Source organism: Natator depressus, chromosome 3 (assembly GCF_965152275.1).
Source record: "Natator depressus isolate rNatDep1 chromosome 3, rNatDep2.hap1, whole genome shotgun sequence".
Lineage (NCBI taxonomy): Eukaryota > Metazoa > Chordata > Testudines > Cheloniidae > Natator > Natator depressus.
In genome coordinates, this window is record NC_134236.1 from 185,589,320 (window position 1) to 185,611,627 (window position 22,308).

The following is a 22,308-nucleotide window of genomic DNA, read 5'->3' on the forward strand; positions in this document are numbered from 1 at the left end:
TCTGCTCATGGCTTAGCCAGTCTCTTTGCATTCGGTATCCCTTGTATATCGATTGTGCCAATATGACCTCTTGCTCAGGAGGTGATCTGCACCTCTTCAATATTTAGAATTAAATTAAGCAGGGCACACAAAGTTCATTCATGGACCCTGGTCTGCAGAGCCAACCTGACTGCTCTCGACTCTGGAAAGTGGATACTGTGAGCCCACTCTGACCTTGAACATATCCCCTGCATATTTTGGGTGCCCCAGCTGTGCGCTCAGTTGTGAGAAGATGAGATCTGTAATCATGACCGTGGGAGTTTGGATTGTGATGGGAAAATCCTACCATCATGGACTATCACTGGGATTCTGAACCTGTTCTACTGTTGGCAGAAAGCACTCTGAATTTTCTTTGCATCTTTTGCTGGGAATGGCTCCTGGCCTGTCAGAGCAATCTCCAAAGGGATGTGGAGGAGCCTGAAAAGTTAGAGAATGTCTATGCCTCACTGTCCTCCAAATTCCCTTGCCTGAAGACATCTGGAACCATCCACATGATAACTAGAATATTCTGCCTCCAGGCCTACTTCTGGAGTGCTTTCCTGTTTTCTAGCGGTTTTTTTCTCTGCCTTTTTAAGAGGCAGAGGATGGTCATCCCCAGAGGACTGGTTTTTTTCTGGTCTTATTCACTTTTGGATTTTAGCCTGCAGTTGAAGTGGAGATGAGTCTCATGATCTCTTTCACATATACAATTGGAGAGCATGATGGGATTCACTCACCACTTCAGCGCCTCCTGCTGGCTGTACTAGGGATTAGCTCTACTAGCCAGTGCGCCTTCTTCTGGTGATATCTTGTTGCTGTCACTTCTGCTCCAAACCAGTATAATTCCAAGGACCAGAGTCCTCTTCAGGACAAATCCCTCCAGTTGTGCCACAGTCTATGCTTCCCTTTCTGGGGGAACTGCAGTGTGCTGTCCAGCCACTTCCCGCAGTGGCAACTGCAGTCCATTGCCTGGTCACTTCCTCAATGGCGGACACGACGGGAACCCAGGCCTGTCCGTTCGTATTCTGGGTCCTGGCCCAGGGACCCTGTAAGATGGCCACCACTTACTGCGTCCCCTCTGACTCCTCAATTCATTTCCCTGGGCCACTTCCCTGTGGTCCCCCAGCACCCTCTTTGCCCTTGCATCAGGGCCCCAGCCTGCGAATGCCCGTAGCCAATTAGGAGCAGTGTTTAGCTCATCCCCCATCCCACCCGCCTATTGCTGCTAGCAGCACTGCTCTGTGCAGGGTGCTGGCACTCCTTCCTCCTGCTAGGAGCCTTGATCTTCCCTCCTCAAGCTCCAGGCAGCTACTGAAGCTGCTCTGCCCTGCAGCTCTTCTTATATGGGCCTGCCTGGCCCTGATTGGCTGCCTCCCGTGCAGCCTCCCTAGGGATCTATTAACCCCTTATGGGCAGATGCCCCATCACAGAGAGAAACATCCCTAAGAGTCCAGATATTCCTATTGGGAAGTACAGTCAGAAAGGACATCTGACTCTTTGCTCAATCACTATTACGTGCTGAAGAAACTGCGATGGGACATGGTAGCTTTTCCCTTTTGAGGACTTGACCAAGGGAATTTGGACCTTCATTGGTCAGTCACCACCTGTTTACAATCCAGCCAAAATTCAAATAGTTTAATCTTCAGTATTTCACATAATTATGCTACCCCTTTATTCAGGCAAGAACAGCGGTTTCCTGTGATTCTGAGAATTAGGTTCAAGTTTTCAGTACTAATTTTGATTTGTATATTGCATTTAAATTTATTTTTAACATTTCAGCTTGCACACCACCTTCCAAATCTGTATGTGCACCCAGTGCAGCATCTAGATTTAAAGTCTTTGCACACCTAGCCGTTTGAACTCTTAAATTACATTTTTTTTGCACTTATATATGCATCTGAAAGCACTTTATGAATACTAACTGATTCTCACGGACAACACTCTTGAGAGATAGGTAATGTTAATTTTACAAGCAAGTAAACTGAACTACAGAAAGTCGAGTGACTTCCCCAAGATCACAGCAAATGGTTGACAGAGGAAAAGAATCCAGGAGTCCTGGCTCCTAAGCCTCTGCTATAAACAGAGATCACAGTGCTTTCCACTAGCATAAAAATCAATAATTCACAAATAAGAAATTTCTCCTTTCAAGATTTTAATATTAGGACGTTGAGACCCACACCCAAGAACCTCTGTTACAGTAACAAAATATTTATATATCCACATACTGGAATCTGTAAGATACCAAGAGTTGTCTGCAACACATACAAAAAAACTGGACAATGGTGAAGCTGCTTTAGAGACTTTAAAGACTGAGACCGCTGCCTATTATTCTGACCAATACTGTCTCACTGTTTCCTTGTACTCCCTTCCATACCCACCCACTGCCTTGTTTTATACTTAGACTGTAAGCTCTTTGAGGTAGGGACCATCTATTCTATTGTCTGTGCTGCACGTAGCACAATGGGTTTATTGTGTATGACTAGTAGTAGGGTTCTAGGTGCTACAATAATACAAATACAAATAAATAATAAAAAGTTAGAGTTTTCAGACATACAGGATCAGATGCCTAAAATGTTAGGCACTTTTTGTATCTATGTTATTTATTTGAAGTAGAGTTATGGTCATAAAAGTGACTACGTAAAAAAAAAAACCTCACCAGATCCATACTCAAAAGATCTGGTCCATGCTGATATTTAGTTTTATACCTGCTTACTTTAACATAAATATGTTTTTTCTCTTATTAACCCAGGAAAGCCAATCCAGCTATAGAAGGAGTTGGGTTCTTTTTGGCTCATGGATCATCAATTGTTAACTGTGCTCCAAATGAAAATTCTTTATTGGTGGTTGTGTTCAAGCCAGAAAGAACTTAAAATTGACCCCACACATTGAGTTTGCAGGGCTAGCAATTACAAAAATAAGAAGTGAGCAAATTTGGAATGCTACAATGCCATTTTTGCAGTGTCATTTTTCAGAATAATACCACACTTTGAGGAGTTAAATGATCTACAATAGACTAACATTTCATATTAAATAAAAGCACATCAGTCCTAGCCATTCAAATGATCTAATTATTAACCTTCACAGCTGGGTGAAAAATTGGATTCAGGTCAGATTGCAAACCATCAACTTCACTGGACACCTAGTGGAGTGCCTGATTAAACCTCTGATGTTGAGACAATTCAGTGCCTCAAACAAAATCAATATATTCACATTAGTAACCAGACTACTTCCTTGGCCAACTGTTAAAAGAAAAATGTAAAACGGAACTTCAGTGTCCATCAAACATAGACTGTACTAGAAACTGTGGGCACATTTAGACTGAGGTTATATTTCCTAAAGGAAGTAAATGAAAAGCTAAAACATTTCTCTGCTCAGATTCTGTTTAGGGTTGATGTGAGATCATTAGCATATGTTACTCCAATAATATTACCCATTGAGTGTGACCTCACTGGTTACCTGTGCCGGTAATTCGTAGTGACAAAACCAGTGACGTGAAAGGGTATCTCACTGGAAATACTATAATAGTGAGACAAGTGGACAAGCAAAAGATTGGTAGGGAAAAAGTTATATTTCAAGCTTATACTGTGAGGAACAAAAGACTACAAATATAACTGGGTCAATGTTCTTTTAATATTTACTAAGAATAAAAAATAGCAAAATAATTGTGGCTGTACATTCACACTCAGATGTTCACATTCTCCTCCCCAAATACAAGTGTTTATTATGTACTAAGAGATAAATATTTCCCTGTATGTTGCGCCACACTTTTTTTTTTTTTTTTAAATTCCGGGCGCTTCCAAGCCTACTTGCCACTGACGGAAGGCTTGGTTTTCTACTGTTAGACAAAGTTTCAGACCAGCATGGGAATGGGTGTCTTCTTAACTGATTTTGGAAGCCTCCACACATGGTGTTGGTTAATTCTTATAACCTTTTAAAAATGTCCCTTTGAGTTTAAGAGAATCTGATGAAATCATCTTGATTGAACATTAAGAATGTTAAAATTCCTCCACCGAATTATGACAAGATTTTTGAAAAGTATACCAGACACAATGGTTTAACTCAGAGCTGGAAAACAAATGTATTACAATCTCAATACTCCTATTTGTTCTTATATTTGTTTATTTTGAGAGGGTTCATCAGCATTTAATTCTAAATTATCAGGTCTTAGATTCTCTTTGTGTTTTCCCACTCCTTTCCACTATCTATTTTAGTATTATAAAATTGCTAGTGTTCTATATAAATGTGGTGCTCTCACTTTAAATTATTGTGAATTACAATACTTGTAACTGAAATGATGACCCATGAAACTTAGGTTAAATGTTACCCATGCTAACGTAGTGAATTCTACATATCTTGCAGATTGCTGAATTTTTTTTCCTTATATCCTTCATTATACGTTGTGTCCTGCAGTTGGGCTTTGACCAACAGAGGTACATTGTGCTAATTTAAGTGCTAAACTAAAAGTGGAACATCCCAAAAATCAAAAGTTGGGGAATTAGTTTTGCCTTATGTAAAGGACTATCAGTGAAAGAGAGCTTCTCACCTTTTACCATTTACGTTGGAATGCTATCAGATATTCCTGAAACATTAACTCTGAAAATGTCTGTTTTAAGGAGCTACAGAGGTCTGCTCTCCAACCTATGCAACTGGAGGGTTTTAGATTCTCACCATGCTTACTCTGAATAGTAGCATAAGATACTGACGGAATTTTAGCCAAATTTTCCAACAGCATCTTAAAATTATGAGACTTTACATCACCTCTTAGCTTTGATAGTTTCTCTATATATTTATTTGATTCACTGTCAGTCTATAGGTTCTAGCACAGTATGCTTTTATTAAAGTTGGATTATTTGGTTACCATGTTATCTTCCAAAGAAAATGCAAGATACCATTCTTTTCCAGGGACCAACTAACAAAATAGGAGTTAAATCAAAAAGGTTGCACATTCACAAATGTTTGTTAAAAATGCACTAAATTAAGTTTATTTTTGCATTCCTCTAAATCAGCACATAGCTCCACCAATCTAGAGAATACGATTGTTCTAAACCAGTGACAATATCTTAAGTGATTACTACTAAAACAATTGATTTGCCAATGACATGGCATGCTTTTGCCTCCATTTTATAAACAGTCAGGTTTGTCTACTGTCCCATTGGCTTCTGTAGAAAAAACGCACATAATATTCTTTTGAAAAATCCTAAACTAAGACTACAGTCAAATGCTCGTTAGGGAGACACTATGAAAACATTTTTGTGTAAGGGTGACAGCTTCAGGCATTCCACTGTATGGGTCAGAACTTCCAAGAAAGCAGCAAACTTTACATTTCTTTGAACAGGGTTTGTATCTGCTCTTTGGCATTATGAGTAAGACTTCTCAAAAATAAAGATAGTTCTTTTCTGATAGCTTATATACGGTAGCCAACCCGAAGTCCAGAATTGTCAGTTTTTCCTTGGCAATTTTATATAATTTGTAACAATACTACAATGAAACTAAGCTTTTTGTGACACAGAATGAAATAGCCAAGGAGATAGTGATGAAAATTTCAATAGTAACCAGCATCAAACAGTATTTATACACAATTAAGATGTTATCTGTACAATATACAAACTTGTCATTCACAATATGTTTTCAATCGTTAAAAAGTTCAGAACTAATATGTCCATAACAGTTCTTATGATCTTACTAGTCAACAGGATGAGCTAGATGACTCCGGAATTGCAGCTCCCATTACAATACTGTTTTTGTCACTTAGAGTTTTAACCACAGTTGTGGCTGGTGACTGAAGTACTTTACGTGAAAGCCTCATTCGGCCATCAGTTGGATCACGACCGAAGTATTTCACCTAAGAAGAAATGAGATTGCTTTCAGACTGTGACAAGATTACATTAAGTTTCATTGTAAGAATTAACCATATCAAACTGAAGAAACAAAATTTAAGGTGAATGCTAGAACATAAGTCTTCATAGTTTATTAAAGATGGGCATCACTAAATCTATTTTGCACAATCAACTCCTTCTCCTACTGAAGTCAATGGCTAAAACCCCATTTACTCCAAGGGAGCAGGATCAGGCTTTTAACCAGGGCACAAAGCTATCAAGTATAATGGACTGAAGTTTTGTTTTTGCTTTTTTTTAGCAGATGTAGCCATATTCCTCCTATGCAAACACAAAACAAGGACAATATGCAAAGTATTACACCTTCAGATAATGAACCAAAATCTACAACGATTTTTTTCAACACTTTCAAGGTTTAAATAAATACCTGAATTTCTTGGCCAACATCTAATCCCAGGGCACTAGGATGTTTAATCTAGAACACAATAGTTACATAATTAAACAAAATGTTCTTAAATTCAGAAAGTTATAGAAAGAGTTAGTTAGCTTTACTAAGAGTAATGGGTACATAAAAGCTTTTTGTAAAGGCTTCTATTTTACTTAGAATATAGCATTGCGACTTAACAGGAATTAAATGGGGTCAAGTTTTCCAACTACAATAGAGGATTTAAAAGGTTCAGGATACCCTGGCAGAATCACGTTTGTTTTACAATATGCTATGGTGAAAAGCAAAAGTTAAATGCCAAACATTCAGGATCTCCAAGGGCAATACACTTCTCTCAGTAACAGCTGATCTCAACAGAGCTGTACTTCAGTATACAGGGTAAAAACTTGGTCCTAAATACTGAACTACCCAGTCTAAGAGAGATATTCAGCACATACATAAAACTGGACACCATTAAATTAGGCTTGAATAAAGACTGGGAGTGGATGTGTCATTACACAAAGTAAAACTATTTCCATGCAGTCAGTTCATAGAAGGTTCAGAAAATAAGGAAACAGCTTTTCATGGTAGCCAATGCAGGAGACAAGATTTTCAGCAGTATATCACGCATAGGACCTGGGACTGATCTTTATCTGCCAGCTTCTAACCTGAGGTACCCAAGATTTATTAGTTAGGAAGAGAATAACTTTGCTGCTATGCCCCAAGGTAAACCACATGCAATTAAATGAAATAAAATCAGAATGTACAGTTTATCATACTATACTGATTTTTAATATTGTTAATTTTATATTATATAATCCTTTAAAATTTTACTTACTACGTCCGTTTTTGTTAAATCCGCTTTTCCCTCATACACAAAACCTACAGGTCGAGACCAGCATGAAGGACAGGGAAGGAGATTTACTATCCAGGGGCAATGCCAGCCTCCCCCACCCATACATACCCATTCACAGGTAAAAGTCAGATTGCTGGGATTCTTACTCAGGTGATGTCCCTGGACCTTGGCTGTGCCTCTGTCTTTCTGATGAGCTTCCAGCTAGTAAGAGTCTGAAATTTGAAGCCCTTACCCTCTTCCTCTCCACATGCATTTCCTTACATCTGATTGCTGTTAGGAAAGGCAATATAATCTCCCTTTAATCCTACAGATCGGCCCTGCAACGAGGATAGATTGCTACACTACCCCCTCTCCCAGCTTATTTGAAAAACTTAATTAAAAAAAAAATAGGAGGAAATCTTGATTGGAAACCCAGAACTTTGCCTCCCTGTTTTCCTATTAACTTAAACAACTTTTATTACCTTTCTTTGATCAAGTTGTGAATTATGAAGTAGCACTGGAGACATATTCGGATACAGTTTTACCATCACTCCAATATCTCTGCATCATAAAAGATTTTGGTTATTTCAAAATAATTTGTCTAGACAGCTGTACATTTATTCTGGCTCATGGTTCCAATGGAAACATAAATTGAATTTCCTGAGTAAGATTTTATTGGTCCTTTTATTTTGTTGTTTACCTACCAGAACAGAGGAGGTGCACACATTTATTTAAATTGTCTGTCCTGAAATGCAAGCTTCATTTTCAATAACAAATGACTAGTACATATTTTTCTAGGTTTATCTTTTAAAATCAATATATACCATTGTAGTAAAGGAAAGGCAAACTACCACTCCATCTGAGTGCCAAGTGTTAGAGGCCTTAAAAATAGGTAAGACAGATATAGCAAAGTGTAGAGAAAAGCTCTGTTGAGAAAAGGAGAAGAGGATAATTTTTTCAATAGAAAAATTCTAGGAGAGGAGCTGACAGCAATGTCACCAGCAGCACAGTGATTTTCTACGCAAGTCTTGGAGGGTAGTACATCTGTCCTGCAGTGCTTTTACAACTTACTTAAAAAAAAAAAAAAAAAAAAAAAAAAAAAAAAAAAAATTGTCAGAAAAGAAATATATATTATCAAACAGTATCTAGTTTTATAAGGGTTCCCACTTATAAAAGGGTCTGCTCCTCTACATTCTTAATACTGCCTAACAATCTTCTGCAATGGGTCTACATAGATGAACCGGCACTAAGTTACTCTACATTCAGGTCTGCCCGGCTTGCCTGCTCCTTGGGAAGAGGATCCCCTTCTGGTGGTATCACAAGATGATGTATGCAAGGTAGGACTTCAAATTTCCTTCCCTAAAGAATTAGTAGACAGTTCAAACTCTTCCCAAACAATAATCCTTCCATGACCCCTGAGTTCTCAAGGCCAATGCCTCACTGAACCTTTCAGTTTCATATAGCTGTAAGATAACCCCAGAATCTGGATTTCTGGGGTCTAAAGGGATAGAAATATGTAATGAGTTAAATTAAGTCTCTCTAATTATATTGTAAGTGACCACTTAAAAAAAATCCCAGGTATCAATTAGACTTCCTGAAATAGTGAAATGTATATACATATGTATGAGTTCATCTCAACTTCAGAAGTCAAGTATACCTTACCTAATTTCAGTTATTGTGGCTGTATAAACAGCTCCAAATTCCAAATGATGCTCCTGCTGCAGGAAAAAAAAAGGTGTAAGACAAAGGTTCATAAAATAAAGAAATAAAAAGCAAATAATGAAAGTCTGTCCTCACATCATCTTTGCAGATTTCGTTAATAAACTCTCGTGCTTCATGCATAGCATTAGGCGTTGGGGCAAACACAGAAAACATCTCTTCATCCAACTGACTCACTGTTACCCCTTAAAAATAAAAATGCACATGGAATTAAACACTGATGACAAACATGAAATTAGAATTTCCGCTACAGCTAACCCAATAAGGAGGAAATTCATATCACTGCAGACTCATATTAAGACTTATGCGGAGTATGTGATCTTGTGTGGGCCTGGTGTTTTATAGTGAATTTTACCTGAAAGCTTCATTTACACCAAAACTGTAAATCATGTCAATGTACCGTCATCAGAATATTAACACCCTAATCAGGACTTACACTCATTTGTTTATATTTTGGATTAGACAACATTGTGTAGAACTGCTCTGTTGAAGCAACAGATTTCCAGGAAGGCTGTAGTCACAGTAACTGGGTGGCTCAAAGTGTTATGCTGTGGTCATAGAATCCAAGCTGTACCCAGGCACTGCGAGTCTGAGCCCAAGATACATGCTACCCTGCAACACAATCTAAATTCTGTCCTGTTTCAGCAACACCCAGTATGCCAACACCATACATAGTACCACTATGCCCTTACAGATGTTACAGAACATTTTAAGAACAGAGCACATGACCACTGAAGGACACAGTAACAAATTCTCTTTGCTACAGCAAAATTTGGGCTTAGGTCAGGTGTAGCAAACAGGAGCTGCTTACACATAAAACACTGAGGCCTGGTCTACACTAGAGTTAGGTAGATATAAGGAAGCTTATGTCGACCTAACTGTGTCAGTGTCTACCAGACAGCCTTGCTTCAGGTGATGTTAGAGCCCTACTACACTGACATAAGTCAACCTCCACAAGAAGCGTAGGGCTTATGTCAGTGTAGGAAGTGGAGCTGAGAACCCAGGCAGCAACCGGTCTCCCTGCACCTAGCTCTGCGCAGAGTTGGGAGCCTGGACTCTCAGCCCCCCACATTGCCTCCATTTAAGTTGGTGAAAACACTCCTGGCAAGCACACCACTGATATAAGGAGGGTAGTGTGGACATGAAAAACCGCAGTAATTACTGCAGTGGCTGTAAAGTTGAACTGAATATAGGTTGACTTAATTTTGTAGTCAATACATGCCCTGAGCCTACTAAACACACCCCACCCCAACCTGCTAAATTTTATCTTCCCTTCAACTTTGACCCAAAGATTTCTTCTGTGACACTACCTTCAATTATCCCCCAGTGAGCCCGGGAGTCCATTGGCATGAATGCTGCTGGACTGCTGACAATCGCCATAGCAAAAAGACACCCTCCTGCACCTCTGTAGCACAACATACAAATCTCAGAACTGAAATAAGGCACACTTGATCCTTCAAAGTACACATGCACCGCTCTTCTCACAGTCAGAGTTCTGCCACGTTGCTGCAACTCATCCCTCCACTATTCAATTCAGTTATACAACAGTGAAGGCAGTTGGAATGTGCACAGATGCTGAAATTCAAATCTTGGAAGCATAACACTATAGAACATTCTCTTAGAACTTCATCATGTGTACTTATGATAAAACAATCCACATCCCACTCCACTTACTGGACCATTCCCAGAGACTATTGCCAACTCCAGGGGCAGAGTTAAGGTTGCCTTGTGGGGGAGAAGCATACCTTCATTAGATTTCCTGGTTTTCTGAGGTCTACCTTTAGCCACTCCTAGATATCAGAAGGGCACAAGACATCACTGGGCAATGTTAACTCTGCATTAACAAAGTCTTTAGACATTTAATAATCTAGTGTGCTACTACTGTCAATAAAATGAAATCCCATGGAGTAAGGGTTTCCCATAAACTGAAGACAGCCAATATCACATCTATATAATTTCAATTAATTAAAAAAAAAAAATCACATTCTCTTACCAGTTTCAGCTTGAAGTTTTTTTAAGTTATAGCCACCTGGGCCAACAAACCTCACTCTTTTTGATAGGGGTACCTGAACAGTTTCTGAAAGATAGCATGTAAGTCACAGTCTGAAATGCAGAGTTTATACATTCTTGTGGTATTTCTAAAATCAAGTGATATTTTAATTTTAGTGGCCTGCTTTGTAAATATTTGCTAAATATGCTAATGAAATGTGTTTCTCTCTCAATGACTGAATGAAGTTTAATTACAAAGAATATCAGAACCTGTATCAGTATAAGTTTTGATCAGGAATTCTAGCAGATATAAAAACACACAAAAGGTCAAAGCCAGCACTCATAAACACGTGCATAACTTACAGATTTAATGAGAGTGGAACAAACAGATAGAACTGGGAGTTTAAAGTTAGAATGATGCAATATTTTCCCACCTTCAAAACATTTGAAATCCTTAAATTTAACCAAGTTTCACAAATCTTGGTGGGAGAGAGGGAAACATTGAGCCAACAAAACAGAACTACCTACACTCATAACTGAAGACCATTATAACAAAATATTTTAAACAGAAGCTTATTTCAAATATCTCATCTTAAAAGTTAGCAATACACAATTATGTACGTGAACTATTACCTACAACTGGTCCATTTTCTTTTCTGTTTGGTCTGGGTTTCGCAATTGTTTTGTTCATAATTTGCAAGATTTCTCTCTTTGCAACTGTGGAAAAAAAAAGACAGTACTATGTTTAAAGTGAAAATAAACTTACATTATGTTTGCTTTTAAATTTGAGAGGTAGATACAAGGAGGCTGTCTAACCTAATGTGAGCATCTAGCATGACAAATGTAGTATTTGCCACTGATGTGGCATAAATTAGAGAGATAGTAAAGGCTCCATAATGACCTCTTATTCTAGACAGATGTTTCTGTAGTCTCTCTTCTCTATAAGATCCCTGCACCTTCAGCACAATTTATTGGTACACTCAGCCTCAAATCTGAAGTGTCCAAAATAGTACAGTGTGCTAAAAATTATATAAAGATCCTCAGGTCAAAGGAACTAGAGACCTTCAAAAGATTATAGAAGCTCTGTCTGATAATAATGTTCTTGTTTGATTCTCTTCATGTTGTTTGTGTAACACTTCCCCCGCCATTTTTTCTTTGTATTATCTGTTAATAAAATGTTTCGATGATATTTTTAAAATGTACTTTTTTGTTTAATTCAAGCTACTAGTCAGGAAGGATAAGATACTCTATTTGGGAGAGGCAGTACCATGCTTTTAACTTTTCATAAGCTACATAAAGATGCTCTAAAAAATTCCTTTCACAGAAAGAAATTGAGTTTAATAAAGATGTTCTCTCAGCATTTGTCACACCTTTAGGCCAAAGCAAACATTTCTGTTTTGATAATATATTTTCCAAAAAACTATCCATCCAAAGTGGAGTAGTGAAGGTTTCCACAAGGAGGTTGCGAGAGTCCTGGCTACATGCTTTAGGAAGAAGGAAGGCTGGGTGGCACAGTTCACAGGCCATGTGTAACAGTTAACATGATTTAGTCACTTCCCGCAAAGTGTTTGGTTAAGCTTTAAAAGCAGATTCTCAAAACCTTGAGTTAGCAGTTTCAGTCAGTATCCTTGTAAAGGGGCATGTCTTCTGATGCCCAGAAGCCTCTCAGGCTCTCCACTGAATGGATCTCTGTGTTATTTATATTCCCAGTGCCAACATCAATACAGTTTTGTGCAGCCAAGTATTTAGAGTGATTCTTTGCCCTGTCTCATACGACCAGAGAAGTCCAAACACACACGATGGCCCCTAGGATCGGGGCAGTGTGGCCTAACCCTGTCTGGGCTAGTGCGGGGTTCCCAGGTCTCTGCTCCCTGTGGGTTTCCCTTACCTGGCCTGTCCCTTCTGCTCAGGTTTCCAGACCCCCAGGGTGATGCCTCGGTCCCCTCGGCTGCCAGACAGTCCTCCATCAGGCTCACAGCTGAGGACAAGGTTGATGGTCGGTGATGTTGCACCCATTCTCTCCCTCCTGCTGGGAGGATCTGGGTGAACTGCTCCAGCGCCACCGTCTCCGCCACCTGGGGCCCGGTCAAGCCTTCCGGGTCCAACCACCTACAATAGTGGTCCCGTACCCATTGGGCCAAGGCCCGTGGTCGAGCTCCGGGGGCGTACTGTCCTTTGCGGAGGTGCTGGTGGTAAGTCTCTGGGCTAATGCCGGTATGGTCTAATACAGCCACTTTCACCCGGGGATACTCCAGGGCCTCCCGGGAATTGAAGTTAAGTCTGTGCCTGTCCAGCCAAATACGGAGCTAGCAAGGTGGCCCAGTGATCCGGGGGCCACTGGGCGGCAGTAGCGACCCGCTCAAAAGTGACCAGGAACTACTTGGGGTTGTCCCCTGGCCCCATCTTAGTGAGGCATATCGGCAGTCCCACCAGTCTCTCCAGATCCTGCCCCTGTGGGTGCGGGGGCTAGGGCTCCCAGCAGGCGTTATAGAGTTGCCACCTGCTGGACCAGGGGTTCTTGTTGTACTTGTTGCTGGGCAGCCAACTCACGAAGGAGTTGCTGCTATTGTTCCTGATGCTGGGTCATCTGCAGCTGCTGCTGGCTGGGCATCTGCTGCATCTGAGCCTGTTGCTGCCGCTGTTGGGCCACCTGCTCTTGCTGACTCTCCAGCATCCACTTTAGAAGCTTCTTGGTATCCATTTTGGGCAGCGGTGGGCCACTCGTCACCTAGATTCCTTCCCCTGGACCTTTCAGCAGATCCTGGTCACTACCCACATTCTCCACCACGTGTGGTGGTCTATGCCCCCCCTCGTCACACAAACAGGGGGTAGGCGGTGGAAGCACACTGCCTACGAGTCCTCTCCCAGGCTTTCTAGATGACCGGGTCAGGATCTAAAGTCCAAACCACAGGTGATGGCTCTTAGGATTGGGGCAGTGCAGCCTTGCGGCCGGAGTCCAATAAAGCCACCTGGGGGATGCAGGGCAGCATGGCCTAGAGGCCGGAGTCCAACAGAGCCACCCTTGGGATGCAGGGTAGCGTGGCATAGTGGCCGTAGTTCAATGGGGGTGGGGGGTGCCCACCAAGGGGTGTGGCGGCCCCGGTAGGCCCACCCATCTCCACCGGGCCCCAACCCAGAGCTCTAACAGTGGCGGAGCAATTTGCCACTGACTCAGCAAGGGGGTCCTACCAAAACATGCTGTGGTTTCCTGGGCGGGATGTACTGCTCCGTCACCCTCCCTGGGTCACTTCCTACCAGTATCTGCGTTGAGGTCTCCCACGAGGCTTCGGCTTCTCCATGGTCTGTTGTGCTGGTTGCCTCCTGTGGCTCCTCCAGTTGCAGGGGTTCAAGCGGGCCCGGGGCAGCTCTGGTTCCCTGTGCAGACAGGGGCTTTGGCTGTTCCTCCACAGGAGCTTCCCAAACAGATCCTTCCCCTGCAGCCTCCAGCCCAGAATGAGCTGGGTTTCCCCCCTTTATACTGCTACAGCATTTGGAGCATGCCCAGTCCTGCCTGGGAGGCGGGACTTCCGCTGTCAATAATATGGGCTTAACCCTGTCTGGGCTAATGCGGGGTAAGCAGACCCCGTCACACTGTACATAAGTGATGTGTCCCACCGGATTATAGAAAGGCATCCCCTAGGGATAGGAACCTGGTATGTTTGCAGTTCTGGGACGTGGCAAATAAGTTGATGGAAGGGAACCTCCAATGTCTGAATATTCTGTGGAGGGCTGTGAGGTTCATTTCCCATTCGTGTTCCCATGAGAAGTTTCTACTAAGGGTGTCTGCAGTGGTGTTTTGGCATCCAGGAAGGTAAGAGGCTAAGATGTCTATATTGTAGCAGATGCACCAGTTCCACAGCATCATGGCTTTGGTGCAGAGGGAGTGGGATCGCGCCCCCACAGTCTGTTGATGTAGAACATGCATGCTACGTTGTCTGTCATGACTCGGATGAATTTGGTCCTTATTGGAGGGATGAAGTGACAGCAGGCATTTCTCACTGCTCTGAGTTCCAGGAGATTTATATGGAGGTGTATTTCGGCTGGTAACCACTTGCCTTGTGCTGCGTGGTGTCTAAGTGTGCTCCCCAGCCCAATAGATCAGTACTGAGGTTGTGGGTTGTTGGAAGGGAATACCTGTCATTAGATTTGCCAATGCCGTCCACCATCTGAGAGAATCCAGGATCTTGCGGGGTGGTTTGACTAGTCTGTGTATGTTGTGTTTAGTGGGTCTGTACACTGAGTTCAGCCAGCTTTGAAGGCACCACATGTGTAGCCTGGTGTGCTTTACAATGTATGTGGTAGCGGCCATGTGTCCTAATAGTTGTAGACAAGTTATTTTTTCGATTTGGGAACAGAAGGAGATTGTGTCTACCAGATTTTTTTTTATGGTTAGAACTCTGGCATTCAGAAGAAACGCTCTGCCTTGTACTGAGTCGAGGCGTCCCCCGACGAATTCCCGGTGTTCAGTCAGTATTAGTGTGGACTTTATGTTTATTTGGAGTCCCAGGTTCTGGAAAAAGTTCAAAGGCGAGTCGGGTGAATGTTTCTGTCTCTGCATAGGTGCATCCTTTGAGAAGGCAGGTGTCGAGGCAGGGGAAGATTATGATCCCACATTTGTGTAAGTGTGCTGTGACAACTGCTAGGGTCTTGGAGAACACCCTCGGTGCCGTGGAAAGGCCAAATGGGAGTACACAGTACTGGAAATGTTCGTGTCCGACTGTAAATCAGAGGAATCGTCTGTGGGCTGGATGAATCGTGATGAGGAAATATGCGCCTTGCAGGTCGAGGGATGAAAACCAGTTCCCCTGTTCCAGCGTAGGCATTATCGTGCCTAGAGTGACCATCTTGAACTTTTTGGAGGGAACAAAATTTGGTGAGTTTTTGGAGATCTAGAACTGGGAGCCATCCCCTGCTTTTCTTCTGTGTCAAAAAATAATGGAAGTAAAATTCCTTCCTCCTGTATTTTGTTGGTACAGGTTCCACGGCTCCTAACTGTAGTAGGTGTTCTACTTCCAGTCTGAGAAGGTGCTCGTGAGAGAGGTCCCTGAAGAGGCTTGTTGCCTGAAGGTTGGGACGCTGCATGTTGTGGCTGCGTCTGTCTCCAGCGTGGCGGTCTGTTTTTCTGTCTGGTCGCCTTGGAAGGTCTGGATTGCGGGCGATTAAATTGAGTGTCTTGTGAGCACTGGTACGGCTGGTACCTCCTCTTTTTGTGGGGAGGAGTATAAATGCTTAACGTGCATGGTGTGGCACAAGGGTCCTTCATTGTGGGGACTTAATCAGTTTTCCCCAAGAAAAGTTTGTCTTTATCAAATGGTAAGTCCTCCACTTTTAATTGCATCTCTTTAGGTATGCCAGATGCTTGGAGCCACGATGTTCTCCACATTGCGATGGTCGTCGCAGTCGTACGTGCAGCAATATTGGCTATGTCCAGGGCAGCTTGTAATGCCATCCTGGAGACTAACCAACCCTCTACAAAAATACTGTCTTTAGTTATGCTCTCTTGTCCTCACGGAGGTCTGAGGCAAAAATTCAAAGAGCTTATTATAATTATGATCATATTTAGCGAGAAGGGCACTATAGTTCGCAATGTGAAACTGTAGCATGGATGAGCTGTATACCTTCCTGCCCAGTAAGTTCGTCCCTTGTGTTCCTTGTCCTGTGGCATTGCCCATTGTTGGGTTTGTTTCACCCTGTGGGTTGCGGCATCCACTACCAATGAGTTAGGTTGTGGGTGACTGTTTAGGAAGTCCATGGCCTTGGTTGGTACATAGTACTTCCTGTCTCCACGTTTGCATGTTGGAGGGGTAGATGCCGGTGTTTGCCATACTGTGTCGGCAGATTCGAGAATCGCATCATTTATAAGAAGAGCGATCTTAGAGGTGGCTGATAGCTGTAGGGTTTGCAGTAGTTTGTGCTGGTTTTCCTGGACTTCCTCCAGGGGGATGTCCTGACTGGTTACTACCCTTTTAAACAATTCCTGGAATTGTTTGACATAATCCGCCATTGTTGGTGGAGGTTGCATGATGGCTTTGTCCGGAGAGGAGGATGAGTTATATGTGGGCGAGGTATCTTCATTGCCCATGTCCCCCTCGGGTTCTTGTGTTGTGTTGTCTGGTCCCAGTGATGTAGCGGAAACTGGTGATCCTGGTGGGGACTGTAATTCTCCCCTTTGTGGTGAGGAGGGTGCGGTGTATTGGGCCTTATATACTGCCCATGAGTTCCACATAGGTCATTGAAAGGGGAAAGGCATGGGGGGGGCGCATCCATGGTTGTCCCAACAATGGAAAGGGTGGTTTCACTTGTTTTCTTTTGGTCTGCAGTGACCCCCGCGCCTCTTTCCTTTGGGATATGGGTGAGAGGTGTGGAGAGAAGACTCCTTCCTCTTGCTCATCTGACACTATCCGTAAGGGCCACTGGAGAGCATTAAAACTGGCGATCCCTCGGTGCTGAGGGTTGACTGTGGTAGCGATGGTATGGTTATGTCAGTGTGTGCAAGGAAGTGTTGCGGTACTGATGGTGTCGGCACAGTCGTATTGTTTTGTTGACTAGGAGGCTTGTGGTTCGATTTGGGCAGTGCCGGCCATGAATGTCGGTGCCAGGGTAGATGTTGATAGTAATAATGTGGACAGTACTGGGGGCGGGAGCCTGGTCGGTGCCGGTTCAATTGTCAGTGCCATATGTGTCAGTGCCGTGAAGGAGACATTTGGTGGTTTAGATCTCAATTACTTCTTTTTGTCTTTCGGCTCTGCAGCATGGAGAGTCATATGTACTCACTCTCTTAGCCGTTGGCACCGGGGGTAGAGACCATGCAGGGGACTGTTTCTTTTTCTGTGGTTCCCACTGCAGAGAGATCAAGGCTCTCTCCCTCTTTTCTGAGGAGGTCGGAGCTGTGCTCACTGACGATTCAGACCGCACTGGTGAGCACTTTCTTGAGGACCTGTGGTCCTCCTTGTCTGATCCTGGGAGAAGTGATTTCTCCATTAGGATCATCTTCAGGCGGAGGTCCCGGTCTCAGCAGGCTCATGCCTTCAAGTTGCTGCAATGAATGCACATCTCTCCAAGGCACCTCACACATTGAGAGTGACCAATGGATCTAGGCACTGCCTCTCGGCAGAGGCCACATCTTTTAAAGCCAGTTTGGAGTGGGGATCTGTCTTTTTCCAAAAAAATAAGCCATCACACATCTGGCTGTTCATAGTAACTGTGTTATCAATAGGTCCTCCCCAAAAATCAATAATCTCCTTCAGATCGTAAACTAACAGAATCACTATGGGTTCTACATGTAGCCTAATTTTAGTTACCTTGAAAATTCTACATATTATTTTCCTCCAAATCATCATCTTAGGGCATTCCCATCATAAAAGTCCCCATTCATCCACATTGTCTTCAGCGTTTATTAGTCCAATTTTTTTTTTTTAGCTTAAATGGAGTACGGTATTTTGTAACAAATTTCCTTAACATTTACACAAATAGATGAAGTTTTGTCCTTTCTTCAGATATCTTCCTCTGCTCCAAAGTGGTATCTGTTTTCAGAGCCTTTTCCCATTTACCCCAATGGTAGCCTTCTAGGTCAATCAGGAAGAATTTGTTGCATCATGTAGTGATCAGGCCCTCTGAGACAGCCTTTCCCGTAATTAGCATTTCTATCCTTAATTGTCTCCTGAAACTTGGGTTTACTACATGTGATTTGATATAATGCTCTGGGAGTTGATATAATGATTTAGTTGCAAATAAGCTAAAACTAGAATATCAATATTCCGCCTTTCAGAGTGGGTCCACAGAGAGTTTTCTTATTTACTCTTGGGAACTTATTTTTCCACACAATTTTTATTTGAAATTCCTTTAGAGTTCCTTTTGGTACCTGGGTGGTAGGGTCTGAAATGGAATTGGTTACCAAAACTTTCATTTTTCCCATTGATATATGGCCAACTCAAGACAAATTTAGTATTTTTCTGATCCAGCAAGTCATTTTGAAATAAAGGGAAGAAAGTTAATTTCGTATAGCCAATTGAGAGTAGGAGAAATATTGATTCCTAAATCCTTTGTTTAGACCAACCAAACTCAAATGTAGGCTGCAACTGTTTAATTATAGATCTTCCAGCCAAAAAATCCAATTTCAAATTCAGTATTAGTTTAATAGTCTGATATAATCATTGAATTTCTGCCACAATATATGATTTATATTGTGATGGATTGGTAACCATTAGTATCCCATTGTCTGCATGCAGTGCACTTTTACATTCTCTTTTATTAATTGCAGCCTATGTGAACAAGTAACAAACATTTTACCTAGCTCTTGACAGGATTTGGAATTTATGAGAGAGCTGGGAACTGCCAGACTTTCTGGAGACAGTATGTGAGTTCAAGTATTTAACTCTTTTTATACAGGAGCATGTACAGAAGTTCAATCTTAGCAATCCACAGCACACAGATCGTTCAGATAGGATGAGAGTTTTGTAGGTATGAAAATATTAAAAAGTTAGGAATTAGTCTGTTAAAATTTGTACAACATATAAATATGGACTTACCTGTGGCTTGTTGGATGGCTTCCATTACAATTTTTAGTGGTATCCCTGGTAGTTTTATATCAGCCTAATGTGGAAAAAGAGTTAAGTGACATCAATATGTAAGGAAGGGCTGTTGTCCAGTGATATTTTCTATATTTCATTTTAAGGAGATGTAATAAATTAAGATACCTGCAAAGCAGTTATTCCTTTATTCGTACCAGCCATTTTGAAGTCCATATCACCATTGTAATCTTCAATTCCCTATAGGGGTACATGAAAACAAGTACTTTAAACAAGCCAAATTAAATCCACATTTGATACTGCAGTAAAGGGCCATGCTAAACATTTCCTAGGTCACACCCTCATACCTATAAGCCACAGTTTTTTGTTTGCTAGATTGAAAGTTGCTTCTTGTAAGACTTCAATGTCTTTCTTTAGTACTATTTCACTATTCTTTATTAACTCTGAACATTTCCCCCGAGCATTCTATGAGCTATTCCAGACTCACTGAAGAACCAGCTATCTAGGGAGAAGAAAAGGTAGAAGCCTTACTCAAAATACACTGCTTGTCAGTCAACAAACAGAGTGGTAGGTATCTACGGCCATGACTACACTTACAAGCTTACAATGGCACAGCTACACCAATACAGCTGTGCCGCTGCAAGACTGCTCATATAGCTGCGTTATGCCAACAGGAGAGAGCTCTCTTGTCGACATAATACAACCAGCTCAACAAACGGCAGTAGCTATGTCATGGGAGAGCATCTCCTGCCGACATAGCACTGTGCACATGAGCGCTCATGTCAGCAAAATGTATGTCACTTAGGGATGTGGTTTTTTACACCCCCGAGTGACAGAAGTTTTGTTGATGTAAGTGCTAGTGTAGGCATGGCCTAAGCTGTGCCTCTTCTTCCCCCAAATGGAAGAGGCAGAACTCACTAGAAGTGAAGAAGCTAACTAAGCTTAAAGGAAACGCATACAATTAAGATATGGTTAATAGATATGCTTAAGGAGATCTTCCCCCAAAAGGGGGGAAAAACCCCAAAACAGAAAATACATCCACAACTTTTCAGTAATTTGGTATTACATGTTCCCAAAGTATTCTGGAGAAATATTGCAAGAGAGATTTTGGAAGCTTTATCTGACACGAGGAAGCAAAGACGGGGGGGGGGGGGCCCTACTAAAAACACTCACTAGGATGTCTGTCAACAAACGATAATCCTCAATTTCTCCATTTTTCTCAGGATGACATCTGGTAACCAATCCTACTGCTACACCTGCCACAGCAGCTGATATTGGGACTCCTAATAGCAATAAATTAAATTATTTGTATTATCCTGTCATGCTCAAATTTATAGCCATTTAACAAATTAATGAATTTATCCTCTGTATGCGTTTTACATATTGTACCTGCATCCATTAATGCCAAACTTCCACCACATACTGAAGCCATTGAAGAAGATCCTACAGAGAGTCAGAGAATGGAGATGTATTGATCAAAAGTAACAAGCAAAACTAGCAAGAGAAGTTCTTCAGTAATTCTAAAATTAAACCCCTTACTGGCCAGGTGACAGGGTTCCCCAGAAATTCAATGGAATACACTTGCTATCACAAAGGGTTTAGAAAAGTGAACTTCATCAGAAAAATTTGTGGGCAATATGCAATTTATTAATCTTCAGTTTATGTCTTCCTCTTTTATTTGAGGTCTACTGCTTTGCAAGTGAAAGCAATTCTCTAACAACCATAACTGAGGATCAGAAACATGCGAATCCATGTCATTTTCAGAATTTCAACTAAGAATCCATCTAGCATCATTAAACAGAAAACCAAATTAATTAGCTAGAACTGCTAGCATAGTTCATCTAATACAAGGAATTTTAAAAAAGCATATTTGATCTTTGCCATTAGGTAAAAAAATGAAAATGAAATTTTAATACCATTTGACTCCAAGACTTCTGAAGTAACCCTTATTGTGAAAGGGAAATCTTGAGGAATAACTGGCTTCAAAGCTCTCTCTGCAAGTGCACCTGTATTTAAAGGTACAAAATACTCTATCAATACAAAAAGTGATTAAACGAAGTACTACAATAATAAAGTTTAACTTCTCTAGATATCACTCACCATGTCCAAGTTCTCTTCTGTTCACACCAGTAACTTTGCCAATCTCATTAGTTGCATAAGGAGGAAACTAGAAAAATGTAATTTTCATATAGCAAGTAAAGTAGCATGTGGTACCCTTTCCTTCTTTGATTGCTTGTTTGCCTCAAAAACAAGCATCAATACCCTCCCAAAAGCACGAGTATCAAGAAAATAAAATACATTAGTCACTTGTATAAACCGCATGTACACTTGTACAACCACATTTGCTCCAATCCCTCAGACAAAGACGAACACCTATAAGAGCTTTATCAAGCATTCTTAAAACTACAATATCCACTTGGGGAAGTAAGGAAACAGATTGACAGAGTCAGATGGGTACCCAGAAGTCACCTACTACAGGACAGGCCCAACAAGGAAAACAGAACACCACTGGCCATCATGCACAGACTCCAGCTAAAACCTCTCCAGCACATCATCAGTGATTTACAACCTATCCTGGAAAATGATCCCTCACTCTCACACACCTGGGAGGCAGGCCAGTCCTTGCTTACAGACAGCCCCACAACCTGAAGCAAATACTCACCACGCCACAGAAACACTAACCCAGGAACCAATCCCTGTAACAAACCCCGTTGCTGACTCTGTCCCCATATCTACTCTAGAGACACGATCAGAGGACCCAACCACATCAGCCACACAATCAGGGGCTCATTCACCTGCACATCTACTAATGTGATATATGCCATCATGTGCCAGCAATGCCCCTCTGCCATGTACATTGACCAAACTGGACAGTCTCTACACAAAAGAATACATGGACACAAATGGACATCAGGAACGGTAACATACAAAAGCCAGTAGGAGAACACTTCAGTCTCCCTG

The 22,308-nt window shown here is 41.8% G+C and overlaps 1 protein-coding gene across 3 annotated transcripts in view; it reads right to left on the reverse strand.

Annotated features, from left to right (window-relative positions):
* Positions 1-22,308, reverse strand: part of PNPT1 (polyribonucleotide nucleotidyltransferase 1) — a 74,541-nt gene that overhangs the window by 25,855 nt on the left and 26,378 nt on the right. The window contains exons 16-28 of one of the 3 annotated variants that reach the window (XM_074949482.1): positions 21,448-21,514; positions 21,264-21,353; positions 20,737-20,790; positions 20,521-20,630; positions 19,516-19,587; positions 19,348-19,411; positions 11,453-11,536; positions 10,824-10,907; positions 8,909-9,015; positions 8,774-8,829; positions 7,594-7,672; positions 6,280-6,327; positions 5,702-5,860 (exon numbers count right to left, since the gene is read on the reverse strand). In XM_074949482.1, the coding sequence (XP_074805583.1) occupies positions 5,705-5,860; positions 6,280-6,327; positions 7,594-7,672; positions 8,774-8,829; positions 8,909-9,015; positions 10,824-10,907; positions 11,453-11,536; positions 19,348-19,411; positions 19,516-19,587; positions 20,521-20,630; positions 20,737-20,790; positions 21,264-21,353; positions 21,448-21,514 (1,071 nt within the window). In that variant the 3' untranslated portion in view covers positions 5,702-5,704. Of the gene's footprint in view, positions 1-2,144; positions 5,861-6,279; positions 6,328-7,099; positions 7,403-7,593; positions 7,673-8,773; positions 8,830-8,908; positions 9,016-10,823; positions 10,908-11,452; positions 11,537-19,347; positions 19,412-19,515; positions 19,588-20,520; positions 20,631-20,736; positions 20,791-21,263; positions 21,354-21,447; positions 21,515-22,308 lie in introns of those variants that run through there. The other 2 variants (XM_074949481.1, XM_074949483.1) reach the window with 2 other exon arrangements.